Raw genomic sequence first — 23,131 nt, forward strand, 5'->3', positions numbered from 1 at the left:
TTGTTTTTACTACCCTAAAATTTGTGTGATGATAACCACACTTTCTAGTTGTACTGTATTTTTCAGTTTCAGTGTATATTATGTAGCCTGAGGAACAGTTTTAAGGATTGGATCTTTCCTCCCAGATTTATTAGGCATCAAGTGCCTAATTTGACCAAGGATTCTCGAGCGTGTTCAATGTCATGCATAACACAGCACAAAGCCTTTCTGTCAATAGCAAAGGCATAGTATGTATGCATCATTGCTTTGCATATAATGTAACTTGTGTAATTTAAACATATTTTGAAGTGTTTTAAGTAACAGAAACTGCAACTTTGATTGTCAAATAGGTTTTAGACAAATGGGGGCAAAAACGAAATGCAAAATGTAAAGTCATTTTCCCAATAATATGTTGGAAAACATGTCTCTCTACAAAGTCATAATTCTAAATTGAATTTATTCACAAATATTTATGAGTACCTACCCTGAATCAGGAAACCCTGGCGGCATAGTGGTTAAGAGTTTGACTGCTAACCAAAAGGTTGGCAGTTCAGACCCACCAGGTGCTCCTTGGAAACCCTATGGGGCAGTTCTACCCTGTCCTATAGAGTCGTTATGAATTGGGATCTACACGACGATGAGTATGCTTTGGGTTTTAGTATCCTGAATCAAGCCTGTACAAGGTTCTGTGACAAGCCTGTCTTCTGTTGGGGAATTGGACTTTAAACAAAGAATTACACCAATTAATTCTTTTAATAAGAATTGTGCAAAGGGCACTGAAAAAGTTGAGTGTGTTGCTATGAGGGACTATGAAAAGGGAATGTGACGTCATCTGGGACTCAGATGATTCCTTGAGGAATGATATTTGAGTTGAGCTATAAAGATTGGGTGCAGATTAAATGGGGAAAAGTTTGGAGGTGGTGGGGTCATTCTAAGGAGAATGAACAGCCTGAGTAATGGCCCTGAGTGGAAGGAGCATAGGAGCTGAGACAAGCCAGTGAGTGTGCTGGAGAGTAGAGAGCAAGGGGGAGGGTAGCAGAGTGCTTGGCTGATAACTGAAAGGTTGGCAGTTTGAACACACCCATTAGGTCTGTGGGAGAAAGACCTGGCAATCTGCTCCCGGAAAGATTATAGCCTAGGAAACTCTATGTAGCAGTTCTGCTCTGTCACGTGGGGTCACTGTGAGTTGGAATGGACTTGACAGCATCTAACAGCAGAATCCACATTAAGGATTAGGTCTCTTCCTTTAGGTAAAAAACTAAATGTGTTTTTCTAAACCAGGCCACTTGAGACTAAAATGAAGCACTACTAATAACTAAGCAGGACATCTGGTCACTCTGCCTTAAGGGTGACCACTGAGTGGTTAAAGGTTAAAGTAGAGAAGTGACATGACCAAGTTAGATTTGCATTTAGAAAGATTCCTCTAGCCTCAGCTTGGAGAATGGATTGTAATAGGATTAGAAGGATTCAGGAAACTGGTTAGGAAGCTGTCGGAGGTTGTAGCTGTTGAAAATGGATGTGCCTAGGTTGAGTTGATTCCGACTCTTAGTGACACTAAAACCCACTGCTGTTGAGTCGATTCCGACTCATAGCGACCCTATAGGACAGAGTAGAATTGCCCAGGGAGTTTCCAAACTTAGTGACCCTAGGAGACATATTTTGGGAGATGAGGAGTTTTAATATTTTTTTACTTGTAAATATTTTAGTTTCAATGCTGGGTGTTTTTATTTTTGGGGAATTTTTTTTTCTTCAATGTGGTAATTTTCCTAAGAAGTTAATCCCTCCTTAATTGTCAAATATTGATTATATCATTCAAATGTGTTAACTGCTATAGTACATCTTTCATATTTAAGAAGAGAAAATTGGCTAACATGCAGATCTGTGTACACATGTGTGCATAGAAAACAGATTTTTATAATGCCTTTACTTGGACACCAGTAGCTTACCAATAGCAACAACATGGTATAGAATCTTTACAGCAAGCTTGCTATGGGAGGTGACTCTATGCTACCGTATTCTAGCTCCATAAAATCACTGAAGGCAATTTTAGGATAGTTCTGTCCACTGGTTAATTTTTTAATCTTAAGTGTTACAGGACTCGTTAAGTTCTAGAAACCCAATACAGGTAGTCCTTGACTTAGAACAGGGTTCTGTTCTGATGTCTCCATTGTTTGTTAGTTCTGACGTAAGTTGAATACCTCTTTGTTTTGGTTTTCATTATTATTGCCTTTTATTATCAGTGCCTTTATAAATCCGATCTTTGAACATCTGAGAATGATAACATCAGGAAATTACAAATCACAAATGGTGCAACACTGTATGTAGTACATATTACTAATGATAAGAAACCAAACCTGTTGCCGTTGAGTCGATTCCAACTCATAGCAACCCTATAGGACAGAGTAGAACTGCCCCATAGGGTTTCCAAGGAGTGCCTGGTGGATTGGAACTGCTGACCTTTTTTGGTTAGCAGCTGTATCTCTTAACCAGTATGCCACCAGGGTTTCCAGTAATGATAAGGTGTACCAAAAAACACCACAGAAAAACAAAACAGTCGTAAGTGTGGTTCATCATAACTTGAATATGTCATAAGTCGGGGACTACCTGTAATGTGCTGTGCCCCCCCCCCGTTTTTCCATTTTAATTCTCCTTTAAATATTTTTTATTATTGAAATTTCAAACAAAAGTAGAATAGTATAGTGAATTCAATGTACTCATCACTCATTTCTAATAATTACCGAAATATTAGTAACCTTGTTTCATTTATAACTCCACTAATCCTCTGATTGTTTTGAAGCAAATCCCAGATGACTTATTTCATCTGTAAATATCTCAGTATGTGCCTCTGAAAGGTAAGAGCTCTTTCCCCCACCAAAAAAAAAAAAAACCCTCTGCAAAACGTTTACAGTGATTTCTTAATTATTTGTGTTGTATCAATATTTCCATTTCCCTGAGTGTCTTATAAATCTTTAAAAATTGTTACACAGTTTGTTTGAATCAGAATCCGAATAAGATCTCTCTATTGTAATGAATTGCTCCATCTCCTAGGTCTGTTTAAGTTGAGGTTTCTTTTCCGTGTCTTTAAAAAATTTTTTTCCTTGCAAACAGCTGCAGGGTATTTGTCCTGCAGTTTACCCCAGTCTGCATTTTTGGTGGTTGAGGTCTTTGGTGGTGTTTAACATGTTTGTTTGTACCATGTATTTTCTGTAAATTGGTAATTAGATCTAGAGCAATGCTTCATTGTCAAATGTTCCTCAAGGTTGGTTTTGCCCCTTGGGGGACATTTGACAATGTCTGGAGACATTTTTGGATCTCACAACTTGTGGGCGGGCAGGGTACTGTTGGCATCTAGAAGGTAAAGGCCAGGGATGCTGCTAAACTTAAAGCACAGGAGGCCCCCATAACAAAGAATTATTTGACTCAAAATGTTAATAATGGCAAGGCTGAGAAACCCCAATCTAGAGGTTTGATCAGATTCAGGTTATTTTTGGTCTGGTTATCTCTCTTTTTATGATGCTAGAGACGGTTGATTATTACCCAAGTCCATTAATTTGTTAGGGTTTGAAAAAGGGTGATATTCTAGATTTTATCATTCCTCCTTTATTTCCTTATTAGTTGGAATACTGATATGAAGAGAAACTTCCTTCATCAATTATTTGGTTACTCTGAACTACAGTTCATACAGTAGAGGGAGGTTAAATGCCTGATTTCCCTTTATTTACCAGTCAATTACTGTTTCTGTTGTATTCCAGGTTGATCTCCTATCAAGAGTTTCTGGCATTTGAATCTGTTTTGTGTGCTCCAGATTCCATGTTCATAGTGGCTTTCCAATTGTTTGACAAGAGTGGAAATGGAGAGGTGACATTTGGTAAGAAATAAAAAAGATTATAAGTGATAAGTACAGTCAATGAGGCTGGTCCTGCCTTTAACTGCTAAATCTAGTAACTGAGTACGGATTGCTGCTTATTTGGGACCTTAGTCAATAAGTAATGTATTAATTTCCTAAAAGGATTTACACAGATAAAATGAAAATCCTTTTATTGTCTTCAGAGCATTTAGGCTATTGCGAAAGATCAAGGAACCTAGGAATGCAGTTTCTTCAGCCCATTGAGTCACTTTCACATTCCTAAAATAGGTGGTATAGGATTTTCGTGTTCTGGGCCAGCCCAGGCAAAATTCTCTGTGAAGTAGACCGTGAACAACAAGGAGTAATCTCATTCTTTAAGGGATTCCTGGGTAGGGAATTCAGAGCTGCTTTGCAGCATCTTTGGAAAATTACTGCAATGTCACTTTGAACAACAAGAATGAGGCTGAAGGAGGGGGTTCATGCAGGATTAGTTAGCATTCTCTGAAGCCCCATTTTAGATTTTTGGTTTTAGGAAACAAGGCTAGAACATTAAAATTGTTGTCTGAGTGACACATTGTTGATGCCTCATAAGCATACAAAGCAGGATTACTATTTGTAGCCATATGTTCATTTTTTTAGAGATACTTGCACAAATTAGCTTATGTTTAATAAGATCATTAGTTAATTTTCCTACAATAGGCTTTTCAGTAAAAACAATGTAGTGTTTTCTATGACCTTGAGTCCCTTGTTTAGTGTGAATTGGCACCAGTGTTCATAGAGAAACCATTGAAAATCATGCTTTCCTTGAGCCACAGCAGCTAAATATTTATTTACTGTGGTGTTTGAGTTATAAACCAAAAGTCCTTTAGTTAAACCTAAACGAGGTGGTAACAGTGCTGTGGTAAGAATGATGATAGAGAGTACAGGTACTCAGAAGGCCTAGGGATGCCTTTGCTGTGATCTAGTGGGCACATTTTCTAGTTCGGCATTGATTGTTTCCTTCCTTCTGCTTGTTGACCTAATTGTCTTCTGTATGAGAAGACTTTCCAAACAAAAACTTATGCAAGGATCTTTAGGTTTCTGAGGATATCTTGGCATTCTCTCTGCTGAAGCTCTGGCTGTTCTCTCTCCTAAAGAGTGTTGACTTTCCTCAGAAACACCTAGATTGGGTAGTTTAAAACACAAAACCTTTGTCATCTCATCATTCAGCATTAAACCTGTACTACTAATAATGCTGTCTTCAGTAGATACCACACATGCTCACATGTCTTACTTCCAAATGTGGTGCAGAAATGCTTGGGAAATAACAATGGAAATGTCTGAGTTAGTGATACTATACCTGTACATGTGTATTGTTTAAGAATTAGGCTTCCCAAAACCAAATTCTAATTTATTTTGTCCCTTCTACCTTGGTTTCATGGTCCTTTGTGGTGCCTCCATTTTACTGCTTTTCCCAGCTTTAATTTAAAAAAATAAGTCATTCAAGTGAGTACATCGAACATACTAATAGAGATCCATGCCATTCTTTGTTAGCAGATTAATATGAGGGTAGGAAGTAGCTGAATGGTTTACATACACCTTATTATTTCGTGCAAATGGAGGTTACGGTTACTAGATTCCAACTTTAACATCTTACGAATCTTTTGTTTTCCCCTCAGACAATGAGTTATGTGTTAAGAAGTCAAGAAAATGTAATAATTAAAAACAAAACAAATTCGTTTTAGTTTTAATGGCAACTAGTATGAACTGGAGAACATACAAATCCTCCGGAGTCCTGCTTTCATTCTCCTGCTCCATAACCTAGAGACAGGAAGATTCCTACAGAACAGAGGAGAGCTACACCCCATTTCAATGTTGCTTTTGGGGTCTCTAGCAGCTGAATGGTCCTCTTGATGAGGACCTGCCACCTTGGTTTTGAGAATCCATTTCGAGACAAATTTTCTTAACTAAAATGAAGTGGATCATATTGAATGAGAGAATGTTTAATTTTATATCCTTAAGAAAAGAGGAAAAGCATTGAAACGGTTGTAACACATGTCATTTAACAAGATTTCTAAGGCCCACTTATTTCAGGCTGTATTCAAGACTACAGAATTTCTGCATAAGGAAATAATTAACTTGGAGTTTATTTTAATAGGATTTTGGATCTGTGATGAAGGTCAGTTTCCATGTTTGTACCCACTTAATAAAATGAATTGTGCTTATATATTTGTAGACATGTTTAGGTAAAAGGAAAATTTAAATCCATTCTAACTCTAAATGCTTTTCACCAACTGGCCTTATGTTTTCTACTTTGGGGCTTATTTAAGGTATGATTTTCTCTTGTGCTCATGAGAAGAGAAAGGTGGGAGAGCATATTGAATGTAAGGTACAGTGCAGTAGGGAAAGGTATTAGGCCATCAGTTTAGTGTCTCTTATGGATTATGATGATAATGTTATCTGTGTACTTATACATATTGTTCTCATCTATGCTTTTATTTTTTAGATATGCTTTTTATACACATCAAGCTATATACTTAAATTGTGTGCATCTTTGCAAGTACTTCTATAAAAAGCAATACCAAACAACATTTACTTGAGTGCTTAACAAGGTTTTTTATTGTTAGAGGTGCTCTCACTCTGGGAGAGAGGATTTACATTTGAGGTCTTGGTAATCCATTTCAGAATGTGCAAGCTTAGGAGAGGATTCTGGAGTTTTAAAAGAGTAAATAAAACCATTAGTTAATTGTTTCCTCTCTGATGTTCCTTTAATAAAACTTCTAAGGCATGCTGTGGATACTTACTTAATGGCTTGTATATGTGTGTTTCTGCCTGGGAGCATGAGCCTTGTAGAGGCCATTGCATGATTGGTGTGTGCTAGATGCAGTGGAAATTTACCTTGGTCTTACTGTTATCCACTAGCGTGCTGGATATTCTGCTTGAGGTAACCGAAATGATCAGTTATGCTGCATAGTGTTGTTAGTAGCTGCCATGCATTTGTCTCAAATTAAAAAAAAAAAAAAGAAGCCTGTTACTTTAACAAAAATGCAAGCATTCTAAAAAAAGCCCTCTTATCTGTTGACTAATAAATAAATATAAACATCTAGTATGTTCTAAGTTTCCTATTAAAAACTCGTCAACATTGTGTTTCAAAGTGCTTGCCTAGGAATGGGAACTCTCCAAAGTAAACTTTTTCAGGGTCTTCTCTTTACCCTTTAACTGTAGAATCCTCAAAAAGCAAGAATTCCTTTTGATTCAGGTTGTGGTTGATCATCAATTTGTATAGTAAATAAAAATTTATTTCATTTGTGCCTCTAAAATATGCTTTTTCTCTAAAGGGAAAAACACAATGGAATGGTTTAGGCATACCCCATATTATTTAAAGGTTCTGGAGATGGCAGTATAGATATGAAAAATGCTGTACCCTTTCTCAATGGAAACAAAGCTGTAGACAGGGAATAATATGAAATTCAAATGGTAATAAATACCTGGCTTAATCTGGTAAGAACTAGAGCTTCACCTACGTGTTCAAGTTAAATCAGCAAGAATTGTTGGGACTCCTTTCTTTGTATGGCTTTTAGACATCACAGATAAGGCTGTATTCACACTCAAGGCTGTTAGAGTAGCTTAGAGTTTGAGGTAAAAAAAGACATGGCATTATTAGTTTTTATACTATTTGGCCATAGACTGTTGAAGCATCTAGTTTATTTAGTAACAGATGTTCTTTAAATGTAAACTCATATTTCTGGAGAAATGGACCTTTATGTATATTTGGCAGCAGGACTGCTCTATTGGTGAACTGTACAGTAGTCCCTTCTAAGGAATACATAAGGCTAATAGAAATACTTTCCCCCAGAGAAACAGAGGAGGTCGCCAAGGAAACTAATGATGCAACTGGAAATAGAACCCAGAAGTCTGGGACTGAGTGTACATGCTATATTGGTTGAGGCTTCCTCTCCAAGTTCCTGTTGTTGGTCTTTTTGTTGTTGTTTCCCTTTGTTTTCTTTTTTGATCTAGTTGTTCCTCCTCTTTTCTCTGAATCTTTCCTTCACTGAAAAAACTATTCACTTCCACAAGTCTCACCATTGTTTTTGTTCAGTTACACACAAGGATATTCATTGTTCTTACCTATGGTGGGAGTCCTTCTAAAAGCCTCTCTGACTTCACTTTAAGAACGGTGCAGAAACTCAGCTATTGAGGTATTTTCCCCTCCCCCCCGACAATAAAAATGTTTGGTCTCAAGGCTGTCAGTTGGAAGCAGTGGCTCCTGCTGGGCTGGAATCCTTGAAATCAGGATGTCGTTGGGCTGATGGTAGGTGGGCTGTGTCACAGGGCTGATGGCTTGTATACCTACAGGAGGAGTTCTCTGGCCACACCGTTGGTACAGCAGCTCCTTCCAGGCTCATTCATGGAACAGGCATGGCGGCAGTCTTGGAGAAGAGTGCCAGCCCCGGTCAGAGGTAATTTTGTACTGCAGAAAGGTGAACAAGATCAGTAGGAAGCACCCATAAGGACCAGGGGAGGGATGAGGGTGGACGAGATGGGGAGACACAGTGTGGGCTGCTTGGGAAATTAAAACCTCTGTTAAGACATATTTATATAATATATGTGCTTCAATGTGTATTTCTTCTAGACCAATCATCATAAGTGACTGATACGGTAAACTGACTAATGTTACACATCTGTGAACGTTTTTACTTAATCACAGTTGTCACCATTACCTGCCCTCCTCCTGACAAATCATTGTGCTCCTCTCCTTTGAGCAAAGAGAACATAATGACAGGCTACTTTGGTATCTGGCCCAAACTCCCTTTTCAAAGGAATTATAAACCATTTCTCTCATAAGCCCATGCTCTGCAGGAAGTGAAAAAGTGGTCTATTGTTTTCTGTATATCAGAAAACGAATGGATTCCTGTTTCTCTTAGCATTGCCAACCTAGTATAAAACACTAGATCATGATCTTGCTGCCAATAAGATGTGACTGTCATATCCTATTCATCTAGACCAGAACTGTGGCCAATGAAAAAGCATTCTCGGGAGTGCTGTTTAGAGCAATAGACCCTTGTTTGCCACTGGAAAGACGGGATTCTCTCTGGGGGTTGGGAAAACTTGCCATGCAATTTTAGTTAGATGTATTGGGCATATTTGAGATTATTGGTATTCTCTTTCATGTAATGCAGGACTTAGTAAAACTAGGTAAGATAAGAACATCAGATGTTGGAGCTATTGCCTCTCAAAAGTACAAGCTTGGCAAGAAAAGAAAGGAGTAGAAAGAGACTCAAGAGGCATCTCCAGTTCTGGAGCGTTTGTTTTATATATTTTGTATATAAAATACATATATATTTTGATAAGCACATGCTGGTAAAGGCTAAATGGTGATTATGAATTGGACTTCAAAACAATGGTTGGATTAATTATTTCTATTAGTTCCTGAATCAGCTTTAGGCAGTTGGCATTGGAAATCATAACAGAAGGGAAGTGATGCCAAAGTATGTTTGAAATTGTTAGTCCTAGTAACTACAGTTACAGCCTGTGACTAGGCTAAAATAAAAGTGTCTGAGGGTAGTTAATAAACTACAGCATATAATAATGGTTATCATAAAGCTATATACAAAGCTATCAGGTAGCCACTTTGGGAGAAGTAGGAAATGTCCAAACAAATACCAATGGAAAACAAAATACTTCTGTATTTGGAAAGGTTATTCTGAGTAACTTAGGCCATCACTTTTAATTGGTTCAAAAACATTCCAAGATTTTATTTAGAGATCACTAGGAAGTTTATGAAATAGCATTTCTAATTAAAGTTTTTACTATAAAGAGATCTTTCCAAATGTAAATTAAACATTGTAATTTTGGTTTGTAAATATCCTTTTTGTGATAGTAGAAATTTTTTATAATTAAATTTTCTGATTTTGAAAGCCTTTGAATCTTTGACTTTATTTGGTATAGTTTCATACTTGAGATTCTGATATTTTCTGGTATAAAAGGGATTCAGTTTTTTATTCTACCATTATATAAAAATTATATAGGCAACAATATATACATTTCTTATCAAATAACTGAATCTTGGGGGTTCTGACCTTTAAAATAAAGGTTACCATGAAATAACTTATTCCATTTAATAATAAACTGTAAAATTACTTAAATTAATGCAGTAATTTGTTACCCTATTTTGCTTTCCATTAATTTCTTTCGTCCAAAACTTTTTCGTTACACCTTAAAAATAATAAATTAGTTTGGGAGTAGAAACAGTTAATTAATTAGAATGGTCCTACAAAAACTTTCCTAATCTGTCATAATAATTTTAGCTATAAATGTTATTTACAACCCTTATGATAAACTTCAACATATTTTGTAATTTGCTGAAATTTCACAGAAAATTTAAGGATGATCTTTTGTGTTGGTTAGAAGTCCATGAATTGCTGTTGAGTTAATTCTTTTCTTTTGGTAACAAAAACCCATATATTTACTTTGTGTTTATGGAAGGTAAAAATAATTTGACATGATTTAAAAGTGCTCAAATGCTGTAGCTATTTAGGCAAGGAATGAATGCTGCATTCCATTTGAAAGAAGAGAATCCCATCTCCCCAGTGACATCCAATGCCTTCTTCCAACTTTGCTGATTGCAATGACCTATTCAGAGCTATAATATTAAGTCCGAACTAGTAGGATTTCCAATTCAGGATTTTTACCCTACCCCAACAGTGATGCTTTCCTCAATAAAAAAGGTATATAAAGGGAATCCATTAAACCATTTACCATATGAGATTAGTATCATATTCAAAGAATTTGCAGATATTAGAGAAAATAGCATAGATGGAGATTATAACATTCGACTTGTATTTACTAATTCTCTAGTATAATTAATAGCTATTGATGATAGCTTTCACTAATAAAATTGGCTTATTTGAAAATAATTTGTCCTTAAGACATCAGTAAAAGAGGCTTCCTGCTTTCTTAACTTTGTTAATGATTTTTTCTTTCTTTCTTTTTTTTTTTGGCATGAGCTTCTAAATTAGTCTATTCAGTCTATGCTTGTTAAAGTACCAGTCATTTGTGAATTGACTTTTATAGTAAGTGTTGAAGCGTGTAAGAAAGTGAATGACATTGTTATGTTAGTGCATGAAGAGAAGCTGTCAGAGGAGACCTCAGGGCTTTGGTTGTATATTATCCAGTGTGACTAGTCCCTATCTAAAAGTTAGTGTACGGTGTTTAGTCCTTTATTTAAAAGTGAATCACTAGCTTAGAATATTTTCATAATTGAGACTAATAATCATGGTTTTTACGGGAATTTTGAAGCTTTGTGTCAAGACCATATTTTTTGACAATATCAGAAGCTTTTAATAAGGTGCTTGCTGCTGAGCTAATGATATGCTTTTGGGGATATTTCTTATACCTATCTTCAATAGACATATTCAGGCTAGTGTGAATGTAATAATCAAGCCTCAATCAAGCCATACTTAGTATGACAAATATTGCATTATACTGTAATTTAGGTATTCATGCTTCTGATAAAGGCTTAATTCGACTCCTTGAGGAACCGGGAAAACACTATTGATTTTATAGTGGAATGCAAAGTAGCAGCCATTTATAGTGCAAGATATAAATCACTTCCTAATTAAAATTAAATCGAGAGAAATTAAGAATCTCGTGGCCTTAAATGTAATGGTACACCATCTTAAGTGTAAAATTATATTTTGTATCAGTTGTGTTCCTGTGCATGTGTTTCTAGGCACACACAAAAAATTGCAGTTAATCTTAATAGAAGCAGATGATATTGACTTTTAAAACTTCTCTTAATTTCCTTCTGTAGGAACATTGCAGTGGATTAAACTACTTATTCTGATATAATAGATTTATTTTTCTTTTCCCTTTTAAGAAAATGTCAAAGAAATTTTTGGACAGACTACTATTCATCATCATATCCCTTTTAACTGGGACTGTGAATTTATCCGACTGCATTTTGGGCATAATCGCAAGAAGCACCTTAACTACACAGAATTCACACAATTTCTTCAGGTGAGCTTAGTTTTTTTCTTTAAGTATTGTGTTTTTGGTGAAAATTTACACAGCAAGTTAGGTTACCAGTTAACAATTTTTGTACATACTGTCTGGTGACATTGGTTACATTTTCCACATTATGTCAGCATTTTTATGATTTCCCATCTGGCTGGTCTGTTTCTATTTTCTAGCTTCCCTGTGCCTCCCTGACCTTCTCATCTTTGTTTTGCTTCATTGACCATTTTGTCTCATATAGAGGATTTTTTTTTTTTTTCAAAGGAGCACAGTACTCACAGGCAATATTGTTTATTTTATGAGCCAATCTGTTATTTAGCTGAAAGATGAGCTCTGGGAGTAGTTTCAGTTCAGAGTTTAAAGGACATTTCAGAACAATAGCCTTGAGGATTCTTCTAGTTTCTACCAGTCCAGTAAGACTGGCCTTTTTTTTTTTTTTAAGAATTTGAGTTTTATTCTATAATTTTCATCCATTTTATTTGGAACCATCTCTGTTGTGCTCCTGGTCATAACGGCTGGTAGTAGCCAGGCACCATCTAATTCTTCTGGTCTCAGGATAGATGAGGCTGTGGTTCATGCAGGCAAGTAGTCCTGTAGATGAGTTTCTTCTTTGAGTCTTTAGTTTCCTTCTTTCTATTTTGCTTCAAACAAATAGAGACCAATAGCTATAGGGCTTAGTTTTTATAACTGATGTAAATAAATATTCTTCCTTTCTCCCACATTATCCCCTCTTTCTCTTTCTCCTTCCTTTTTGGCTTTATTTATATTAAACAGAAAATAGCAGTCCCCTGTGGCATTTCACCGCATTTCTCATTTCTCACCTAACTAGAGGCAACTTCTTTAAAGCTCTCATAGCTGCTTCTTTCAGTGTGTTTACTTCCGTATCTCTAAATAGTAAACTTGTGCTGGCATTTCTTCTTGATTTTTCGCTGTTAAGTATTTTTGATTGCACTCTAACTATGAAGATTTGTAGCTAGTTCTTTCATCTCCTTCTCCCTACCACATACCTAGACATTACCTGTCTCCCCCACCTCCTTATAATTGTCATGATTCTGTTTAGATCAATAATCGTAATTACATTACTATCATTATGTAAACACTATTCATGACTAAGCCGTATAGCAAATGGTTTCTTAGAGTTTCTGGTTTTTCTTATTTGTTCAGTTTTCTATGTATTAATTCTAATTTGTTCTCAAACTTTCCCCCATTTATCAAAATCTCTTTTTAACATGTTTAAAACACGTTATGTATTCTGTTAATTTCATCTTCTTGAAGCTCTCCTGGTGCTCTTTTTTTTTTTTTAATTATAGTAAGATTCACATAAAATTAACCATTCTAAAGTACACAGTTTAGTGGCATTTAGTATATTCACAATGTTGAGCAACCACCACCTCTGTCTAGTTTCAAAGCATTTTCATTACCCCACAAGAAAACTCCATACCCAGTAAGCAGTCAGTCACCGTTTCTTCTTCCTCCCAGCCCCTGGCAACCAATAATCTGGTTCCTGTCTCTATGGATTTACCTATTCTGTATATTTCATAGAAATGGAATCATACAATATGTGACCTTTTGTGTCTGGTTTCTTTCACTGAGCATAGTGTTTTTGAGGTTCATCCAAGTTGTAGCATGTATCAGTACTTCATTCCTTTTTATTATTCAATAATTTTCCATTATGTGGATATGCCACATTTTGTTTATCCGTTTGTCAGCTGATGGACATTTGGGTTGTTTCTGCATTTTGACTATTGTGAACAGTGTTGTTACGAACATTTGTATACATGTATTTGTGTCAATATTTGTTTTAAATTCTTTTGGGAATACACCTAGAAGTGAAATTGTTGGGTCATGTATAGTTCTATGTTTAATTTTTTTTTTTTAATGTTGAATGGTTTAGTTTTTGATACAGTAAAGAGGTATAAATACATTATGTTGCATAACCTAATTTGTCTAGCACGTATGGGGAAAGTGATATTCTATAAGTGAATATTCTACATAAAATTGAAGTGGGTCCCTTTGATTTAATCTAAATTATAAAATAGTGACATCATATAGTTCCCTAGCTGCTGCCTTTTTTATTCTCATTCAAAAATTTATGTACAAATTGTTTTGTGACATTGGTTGCAATCTCAGCAACGTGTCAGCACTCTCCCCCTTTCCCTTTATACCCTGGATTCCATGTGTCCGTTCACCCAGGTTTCCTGTCCCTTCCTGCCTGCTCATGTTTGCATTTGGGCAGGTATTGCTCATTTGGTCTTGTATACTTGATTGAACTAAGAAGCATGTTCCTCATGTGTGTTATTGTTTGTTTTATAGGCCTGTCTAGTCTTTGGCTGAAACTCAGTGGAGTGGCTTCAGTTCTGAGTTAGCAGGGTATCTGGAGGCCATTGTCTCAGGGGTTCTACCACTCTGGTCAGACCAGTAAGTCTGGTCTTTTTTTGTGAATTTAAATTTTGTTCTGTATTTTTTCCCACTCTGTCTGGAACCATCTATTGTAATCCTTGTCAGAGTGGTCTGACAAGCCAGGCACCATCTAGTTTTTCTGGGTTCAGGCTGCTGGAGGCTGTGGTTCATGTAATTTTGCTTGTGTCTTTGGTTTTCTTCATTCTCCTTTGTTCCAAACATGATGGGACCAATAGATGCGGTTTAGATGGCTGCTTGCAAACTTTTAAGACCCCAGTTGCTACTCACCAAAGTAGGATGTAGAACATTTTCTTTATGAACTATGCTATGCCAATTGACCTAGATGTCCCCTAAGACCATGGTCCCCAGAACTCAGCCCCAGTAACTTGGTCCCACAAGGTGTTCTATGACTTTGCCTTGGTCAAGTTTTGCTAACTTCTCCTATATTGTGTGTTGTCTTCCCTTTTACCAAAATTAACACTTGTCTAGTAAAAAAGAATCCCTGGTGGCATAGTGGTTGAGAGCTATGAGTGCTAACCAAAAGGTTGGCAACCCTATGGGACAGTTCTACTCTGTCCTGTAGGGTCACTGTGAGTCAGAATTTAGTCAACGGCAATTTTTTTTTTTTTTTAATTAGTGATTTCTCCTGTCTACCTCCCCCCCACCCATAACCATCAAAGATTGTTTTTTTGTGTGTGTAAACCTTTTCTTGAGTTTTTATAATAGTGGTCTCATACAATATTTGTCTTTGTGATTGATTTATTTCACTCAGCATAACGTCCTCCAGATTCATCCATGTTGTGAGATATTTTGCGGATTCATCATTGTTCTTTATTGTTGTGTAGTATCCATTGTGTATAGGTACCATAGTTTGTTTATCCATTCATCTGTTGATGGGTATTTAGGTTGTTTCTGTCTTTTTGCTATTGTCAATAATGCTGCAGTGAACACGGATGTGCATATGTCTGTTCATATAATGACTCATATCTCTGGGAGTGGAATTGCTGAATCATATGGTATTTCTATTTCTAGCTTATCAAGGAAGCGCCATATCATTTTTGAAAATGGTTGTACCATTGTTCATTCCCACCAGCAGTGCATAAGAGTTCCAATCTCCCCGCAGCCTCTCCAACATTTGTTATTTTCTGTTTTTTTGATTCATGCCAGTAATGTCAAGGTGAGATGGTATCTCTTTGCAGTTTTGATTTACATTTCTTTAATGGCTAATGATATTGAGGCTAATGATATTGAGCATTTCCTCGTGTGCCTGTTAGCTGCCTGAATGTCTTCTTTGGTGAAGTGTCTGTTCATCATCTTTGCCTATTTTTTAATTGAATTATTTGTCTTTATGTTATTGACATGTTGAAGTGTTCTATAGATTTTAGAGACTAGACCCTTGTCGGCTATGTCGTAGCCAAATTTTTTTTCCCAGTCTATAGGTTCTCTCTTTATTCTTTTGGTAGAGTCTTTTGATGAGCGTAAGTGTTTAATTTTTAGGTGCTCCCAGTTTTCTAGTTTATCTTCTGGTGTTTGTGCATTGTCAGTTATGGTTTGTATTGAGTTTATGCCATGTATGAGGGCCCCTAGCATTGTCTATTTTTTCTTACATGATCTGTCTCATTTTAAGTTTTATATTTAGGTCTTTGATCCATTTTTGAGTTAGTTTTTGTGTATGATATGAGGTATGGGTCCTGTTTTATTTTTTTACAGATAGACATCCAGTTTTGCCAGCACCATCTATTTAAAAAGAGTGTATTTTCCCCATTTAATGGACTTTGGTCCTTTGTCAAAGATCAGCTGACCATGGGTGGATGGATTTATGTCTGGGTTCTTGATTCTGTTGCATTGGTCTATGTGTCTGTTGTTGTACCACTACCAGGCTGTTTTGACTAGCACGGCTGTATAGTAGGTTCTGAGATTAGTGTGAAGCCTCCTACTTTGTTATTTTTCTTCAATAATGCTTTGCTTATCCAGGGCCTCTTTCTTTTCCATATAAAGTTGGTGATTAGGTTTTTCATCTTGTTAAAGAATGCTGTTGGTATTTGGATTGGGATTGTATTATATCTGTAGATTGCTTTGGGTAGGATTGACATTTTTATAATGTTGAGTCTTCCTATCCATGAGAATGGTATGTTTTTCCATTTATGTAGGTCTCTTTTGGTTTCTTGCAATAGCGTTTTATAGTTTTCTTTATATAGGTCTTTTACATCCGTGGTTAGATTTATTCTTAAGTATTTTATCGTTTTAGGGGCTAGTATAAATGGTATTGTTTTCTTGATTTGCTTTCAAAGTTCTCGTTGTTGGTGTCTAGGAATCCAGCTGATTTTTGTATGTTGATCTTATATCTTGCTACTCTCCAGAATCTTTCTATTAGTTCCAGTAGTTATCTTATGGAATCTTTGGTGTTCACAATGTGTAGTGTCATATCGTCTGCGAATAGGGATAGTTTTACTTCTTCCTTTCCAATTTGGATGCACTTTATTGCTTTTTCTTGCCTCATTGTTCTAGCTAGGACTTCCAGTACAATGTTAAGTAGGAGTGGTGATAAAGAGCATCCTTGTCTTGTTCTTGTTCTCAGAGGTAATGCTTTCAGCCTCTTTTCATTGAGAATGATGTTGGCTGTTGGTTTTGTATACCACAAAACCAAACCTGTTGCTGTTAGGTTGATTCTGACTCATATCCCTATAGGACAGAGTAGAACTGCCCCATAGTATTTCCAAGGAGCAGCTGGTGGATTCAAACTGCTGAGCTTTTGGTTAGCAGCCAAGCTCTTAACCATTATGCCACCGGGGCTTCACATTGGTTTTGTATAGATGTCCTTTATTATGTTGAGGAATTTCCTTTCTATTCCTACTTTATTGAGAGTTTTTATCAGGAATCAGTGTTGGACTTTATCAAATGTTTTTTTCTGAGTTGATTAAGATGATCATATGAGTCTTTTCTTTTGTTCTGTTGTATGGTGGATTACGCTGATTTTCTAGTGTTGAACAATCCTTGCACCATGGTCGTGGTGTATTTTTTTTTTTAGTGTTGAATTCTGTTGGCTAGAATTTTGAGAATTTTTGTCTCTATATTCACAAGAGATATTGGTCTGTAGTTTTCTTTTTTTTGTGGTGTCTTTGCCTGGCTTTGGTGTCAGGGTTATGCTGGCATCAAAGAATGAATTCGAGAGTATTCCTTCCTTGCCTGTGCTCTGAAATAATTTGAGTAATAACTGGTGTGAGCTCTTCTCTGAATGGTAGAAATTTCCAGTGAAGCTGTCTAGGCCAGGGCTTTTTTTTGTTAGAAGTTTTTTTTTTTTTTTTTTTTTTTTTGCTACTTCTCAATCTCTTCTCTTATTATGGGTTTGTTCGAATTTCTATCTCAGTTTGTGTCAGTTTAGGTAGGTAGCATGTCTCTAGAAATTTGTCCATTTCCTCTAGGTTCTCAAATTTGTTGGAGTACAGTTTTTCATAATATTCTGTTATGATCCCTTTTATTTCAATTGGGTCTCTTTGTAATCCCCCCAGTCTCATTTCTTATGTGGATTATTGGCTTCCTCTTCTGTTTTTCTTTTGTTAGTTAGGCCAGTGTTGATTTTGTTGATCTTTTCAAAGAACCAACTCTTTGTCTTCTTGATTCTTTCTGTTGTTTGAAGGAATCTTTTAAATGTCAGAACAAAGTAGAGCATCATAGATTTCTAAGTTATGATAAGTAAGTGATAATGAAAATTTCTATATTTAATCTTATCCTTGAATAATATTTATATGTTTAAATGTGACTACCGTTTCTAGAGTTGCAAATAGTGTGAAAATGGCACCCAAATGCATCATTATTGTGTTGTGTTAATAGGTTTGTTTGGATTATGTCATGAGTCCCCAGGACAGAAGTGCTCTAATTTTGAAATTTTTTATGATAAAAAAAAAGGTACCTAGGGTATTATTGGCATATTTTGTTATTTATATTGATACCACTTTGTTGTTTGTTGTTTGGCTTCCCAGTAGTTCTAAGTTCAAAAATATTCTGCATTTTTTTATAGCTTATGATTGTTTTTGTTGTTGTGTGCCATCAAGTTGATTCTGAGTCATCAAGACCCTATATGGCAGAGTAGAACTGCCCCATAGGGTTTCCTAGACTGTAATCTTTTTGTTAGCACCCAAATCTTAACAATTACACCAATGGGATGCCTTAGTTTATGATTAACAACAACAACAAAAGGCAAACCCAATGCCATGGACAGCATTGGGTTTGGCTTTTTCTCTTCCTCTTCAGTGAATAGGAACATGGGGCATGTCATTTTCTCTTACATATTTCAATTCACCTCCTTGACATCCATCCCCTACCAACTCATAGCAACCCTATAGTACAGAGTAGAACTGCCCCATAGAGTTTCCAAGGAGAGCCTGGTGAATTCAAACTGCTGACCTTTTGGTTAGCAGCTGTAGCCCTTAACCATTATGCCACCAGGGTTTCTAGTTTATGATTAGCTATGCCTAAAACCAGAGAAAGTGATAGCTGAACACTAGTTATGCAGTTTGTTATTCATAACTTTCCCATTAGAATTACTAAGTATTACACTTACCAGTTGCTAAGATTTCTCACTGTTTGTTTTTAAAAAGTGTTTGAAAAATGATCACTAATTCATTTAGAGAGAGAGAGAGACTTTGGTTGCAACATTTAAAATTGAAAAACTGAAGATGAATCTCAACTATTAATTCAAGAAGTATTCTTAGATGACAAGGATGCTTTCAATCAGGAGTGAATAAATTACTACATATTTTAAAGGCTGAAATAAGGCACTGAAAACATTATACTGTTTGTTTTCAGTAAGGAAAACTTTTCAAATAAAATCTGTGGGTGCCTTTTTCTCCCCTTTTCTTTATTTCTATGCTGTGATTCATTCTGTTTTCTGAGGAGTGATATGTAGTATATTTTTAAGAAAACAGGTACACCTTAGAAGAAATCAAAAGCTTTGTTATAAATTCAGGGCTGTGTGTTATTCATTTCTGTAGCAAGTGCATGGTGGGTGGGGGTGGGGGTGGAGTGTGTCTTTTCTTCTTTTCCAAAATATACACTTGAGATGTGCTTTAAGCAATTTAATGGCCTATTTCTAATTCTTTTCTCCAGGAGCTACAATTAGAACATGCAAGACAAGCCTTTGCGCTGAAAGATAAGAGCAAAAGTGGCCTGATTTCTGGGCTGGATTTCAGTGACATCATGGTTACTATTCGGTCTCACATGCTTACGCCTTTCGTGGAGGAGAACTTAGTTTCAGTAAGTAAAAAGCAAATGTTTTTACTTTCTACGGATGGAGGTGTGGTTCAGACTTATTTTTCACATCTCTAGGTTTTAGCTTCTTGATCAGCAATTCTGGCAAACAGGCTTGTCTGATTTTTTGATAAATCACTTGTGTAGAAAATGGAAATTTATGTCACAGACCTGCTTGTCCATGGAGAGCTGTATTTAATGTAAAGATTCTGAACGTATGAATTTTGTGAACCCGGATAAAAGTTATGTTGAAGGTTGCATGATTAGTGGTGATATGTCCAACTGCCCTCTGTGGCTGAGTCCTCGCCTTGCCCCTTCACTGTGGACCAGGCAGTTTTTTGTCCTGTCAAGCTGCTGATCTCAGCAAAGTAATCATCTGGGCTGATAGCGGACTGTTGTCATCCACTGAAAGGAAATAAAAAAATAGGCTCCTAGAATCTGAATGTTTTTGCCATAGGAAATTCTGCTTCAGAATAGGATACATGGAACTTGCTCTGAGTTTCACCAGTACTTAAATGTAGTCTCATGCGTGATGCTCATTCTTCAAACCTTTTCAACCGTTGGGTCCTGGATTGCCACCCAGACCCATCCAATTCTCAGCTCTTGTAACCTTAAGCTTCACAGATAAAAGGCAAACAGGATATGTGTGTACCGGAGATGGGAGTGATGGTGAATGGTCTTCCCCAGGTCATCGCTTCATCCAGAGCCACCCTTTTGCTCTCATATGCTTCCAAATTGTTTATTTCTATTTACAGAATCCAATTCAAGAGAAATAAGGGAGTTTGTAGACAAGGGTGAGCAATTACTTTTACCACTGGGGAGTACCTCTCCCAGACACTACTGCCTTCACCTTGGCCTCTTCCTGCCCCAACAGGCTCCCAGGCTCTTGCTGTAAGGATAGGTCTTTCCTTAGTTGCCTGCAGGGTCCTGTCCGCTAGAGGGATCGTCACTGGCCTCTGCACTGTTTTAATAACCATGGCCATGGCAGAAGGTATGGAGGAAATATGTGGGCATCCGCCTCTGTGGCTCACTCCTCTCTCTGCCCCTTCACCTGTGCATTCAGTCTGCATGGACCAGACACAGTTTTTTGTTCTGTTGAACTCCTAGTCCCTACAAAATAATCATCTGGGCCAAGAGCCAACTGTTGTCATCTACTTCCTTTCAAAGAGGGTAAAACTCCCTCACTTACCCGTTTTGTTGTTCATGGGTTATACTTACGTATAAGTTTTTGACTGCTGCTTGTTTTAAATGGAGGGAAGCCAATGAGCACTCTGTTGTTTCAGCTGAAGATCATTATCCCTGATTTAGACTGGGGTAGAAAGATCAACTTCTGTTCTTTCTCTTCAGTGAATTTGAACATGGGGCATGTCACTTTCTTCTTCATATTTCACCTCCTTGACACCCATCCCCCACCCCCTACCCTCACCTCATGCTCCAACAAAAAAAGTGAAAGGAGAGAGGGAGAGAGGGAAGAAGGGAAGGAGGGAAGAAGGAAAGAAAATCCTAGAGGAGAGGATTGAGTGCCTTGGGGTGAGGGGACCCATTTAATCTTTTCCAACTGGATTGGATAGACCTATTATATAGCCTCATTTTACCAAAAGCCATTTCCAATCCTTGGAGGAATGTATTAAATAATGTGAGTCCTATTTTGGGGACACTAATATCTGAATTCAGGTTAGTACAGATATTACCTATCTGTACTACCTATATTTGGATATTACCTATATTTGGATTAAGGCATACTGGTATGTGTGTGAGGGGTGGTAAGGTGGGTACATTTGCTCATCACTACCTATACTATTTTTAGTAGACTTTTATGATTAAGATTGTCACATTACTATTTCCATAAGCATTTCTTTTAGTTTTTAATAGAAAATGTTTTTAATCATATGAGTTCTTCTGACTCCTGGCTTGGAAATTAGGCTTTTTTGTAAATTATGAAAATATTCTCTTTTGAGTTTATGTCTAAGTGGCAGACAGAGGGAGGAAGTATCTACTCATCCAGCAGAGATAATGAAGGCCAGATTCCCACCCCAAATCCCTTTAGGCGCAAGAGACCCTCTCCAGCCCTGTTCCATAACTTAAGGTGAATACGTCCTCCTGATCTTCTGTGCATTTTTTGGATTTCTTGGTAGTTGTACCCTTCATAATACAGATTCAGGACCCAGCACAGACTGAAGACATTTAATTATCTTAATTATAACAATGAGCTTAAAAAAAAAAAGTCAGGGAGATTTAATATAGCACAGTAGTCTTAAGTTTAAACTTACCACTTATAGTTTGTTTCTGTTTTGGTGGAGAAAAAACGAGTTTCTAAAATGCTCCTTATGTTGTATATTGATGTTTGGTTTATCCAGGACTTGCAGGAGTTCCATAGTTAAGGGTCATAAAAAACATGTTTAAATAACCATTGTTTTTGATGTGTGATAATTATATTTGTTACTTCTGACCTTATAGGTAGATGAACCTTGAAGTCCAACTTCCAGATGTTGTTTTCTTCCTTAAAACCTAAATTACATAGACTTTCCTTAGGGTATGAAATGCGCTGAGTGTTTCAGTACGATACTTTCTTTGTATTTACCAACTGGTTGTTAATCATTTTAATAATGAAGAGTCCTTTAAATTATCTTCGAGAAAAGTACAATGTCTATAACTATGTTTTTGTTTTGTTTTAATTTTTTGTGATGTCATTTCCTAGGCAGCTGGAGGAAGTATCTCACACCAGGTTAGCTTCTCCTACTTCAATGCATTTAACTCCTTACTGAATAACATGGAACTTGTTCGTAAGATATATAGCACTCTAGCTGGCACAAGGAAAGATGTTGAAGTCACAAAGGGTAAGATTTTTAAAAATATATTCATTTGTCTCTCAGCATTTTCACTTTTGTTTATCTGGGGCATGAGACTGAGCTCCGTTTACTGCTCTAAAGCTAGATCTAGAAAGTATGTTAGCATGTGTGTATGCTTCACCTGGGCCATAATGGTCTCCAGAAATCTGGATGGATTTGATGGGATGCTGAAGTCAAGAATAAAAAAATGGCTGTGACAGTTTGAAAAGAACCTTGGCCCAATCTGTCAAGCAGGTCAGTGGCACTGTGGCAGCAGCTTGTTTGTACTGGGAAGGAGTTGCCACAGAAAGATGGGCAAGCCTACTCCTTTCAGTGAGTTGTGGAAGATGTCTTGAGTGACTGGGGAACAGCCGATTCTTTGCCTTGTAACTCTAGAGATCAAAGTAAATAAACAAGATAAGAGAGGGCATTCTAAAGAGATTGCTTATCTTCAAAGTTGATTTTTCTCCTTTTGCTGTTTCATCATCTTAACATTTTATCGTTTGCTATCTTTTATAAATAAGTAGTTATTCTTAGGTAGTTGAAGTTAGGTTTTTAAATTCAGCTCTGAATTTTTAAAATAATACCAGAATACCTTTAGCCTTCAGATTTTAGTTGATCTAAATAGAACTTTATTGTATTTTAAGAATCTATAAAGATTTTAAAATTTGGTGTCCTTTTCTTCCAGAGGAATTTGCCCAGAATGCCATACGCTATGGACAAGTCACCCCACTGGAAATTGACATCCTATACCAGCTTGCAGACTTATATAATGCTACAGGGTAACTATTGCAGTAATTACTCATGATGTTTTTACAGGGCAGTTCTTTTAAAA

At 36.7% G+C, this 23,131-nt stretch overlaps 1 protein-coding gene across 5 annotated transcripts in view; it reads left to right on the forward strand.

Moving 5' to 3' along the window:
- SLC25A12 (solute carrier family 25 member 12) overlaps positions 1-23,131 on the forward strand; it is a 93,850-nt gene that overhangs the window by 30,944 nt on the left and 39,775 nt on the right. For 4 of the 5 annotated variants that reach the window (XM_023542848.2, XM_003405984.4, XM_023542849.2 and 1 more), the window contains 5 exons: positions 3,732-3,847; positions 11,685-11,824; positions 19,328-19,474; positions 22,167-22,305; positions 22,985-23,078. In XM_023542848.2, coding sequence (XP_023398616.1) covers positions 3,732-3,847; positions 11,685-11,824; positions 19,328-19,474; positions 22,167-22,305; positions 22,985-23,078 — 636 coding nt within the window. Of the gene's footprint in view, positions 1-3,731; positions 3,848-8,161; positions 8,266-11,684; positions 11,825-19,327; positions 19,475-22,166; positions 22,306-22,984; positions 23,079-23,131 lie in introns of those variants that run through there. The other variant, XM_023542850.2, reaches the window with a different exon arrangement.

The sequence above is a fragment of the Loxodonta africana genome, chromosome 6, assembly GCF_030014295.1.
Source record: "Loxodonta africana isolate mLoxAfr1 chromosome 6, mLoxAfr1.hap2, whole genome shotgun sequence".
NCBI classification, from domain to species: Eukaryota; Metazoa; Chordata; class Mammalia; order Proboscidea; family Elephantidae; genus Loxodonta; species Loxodonta africana.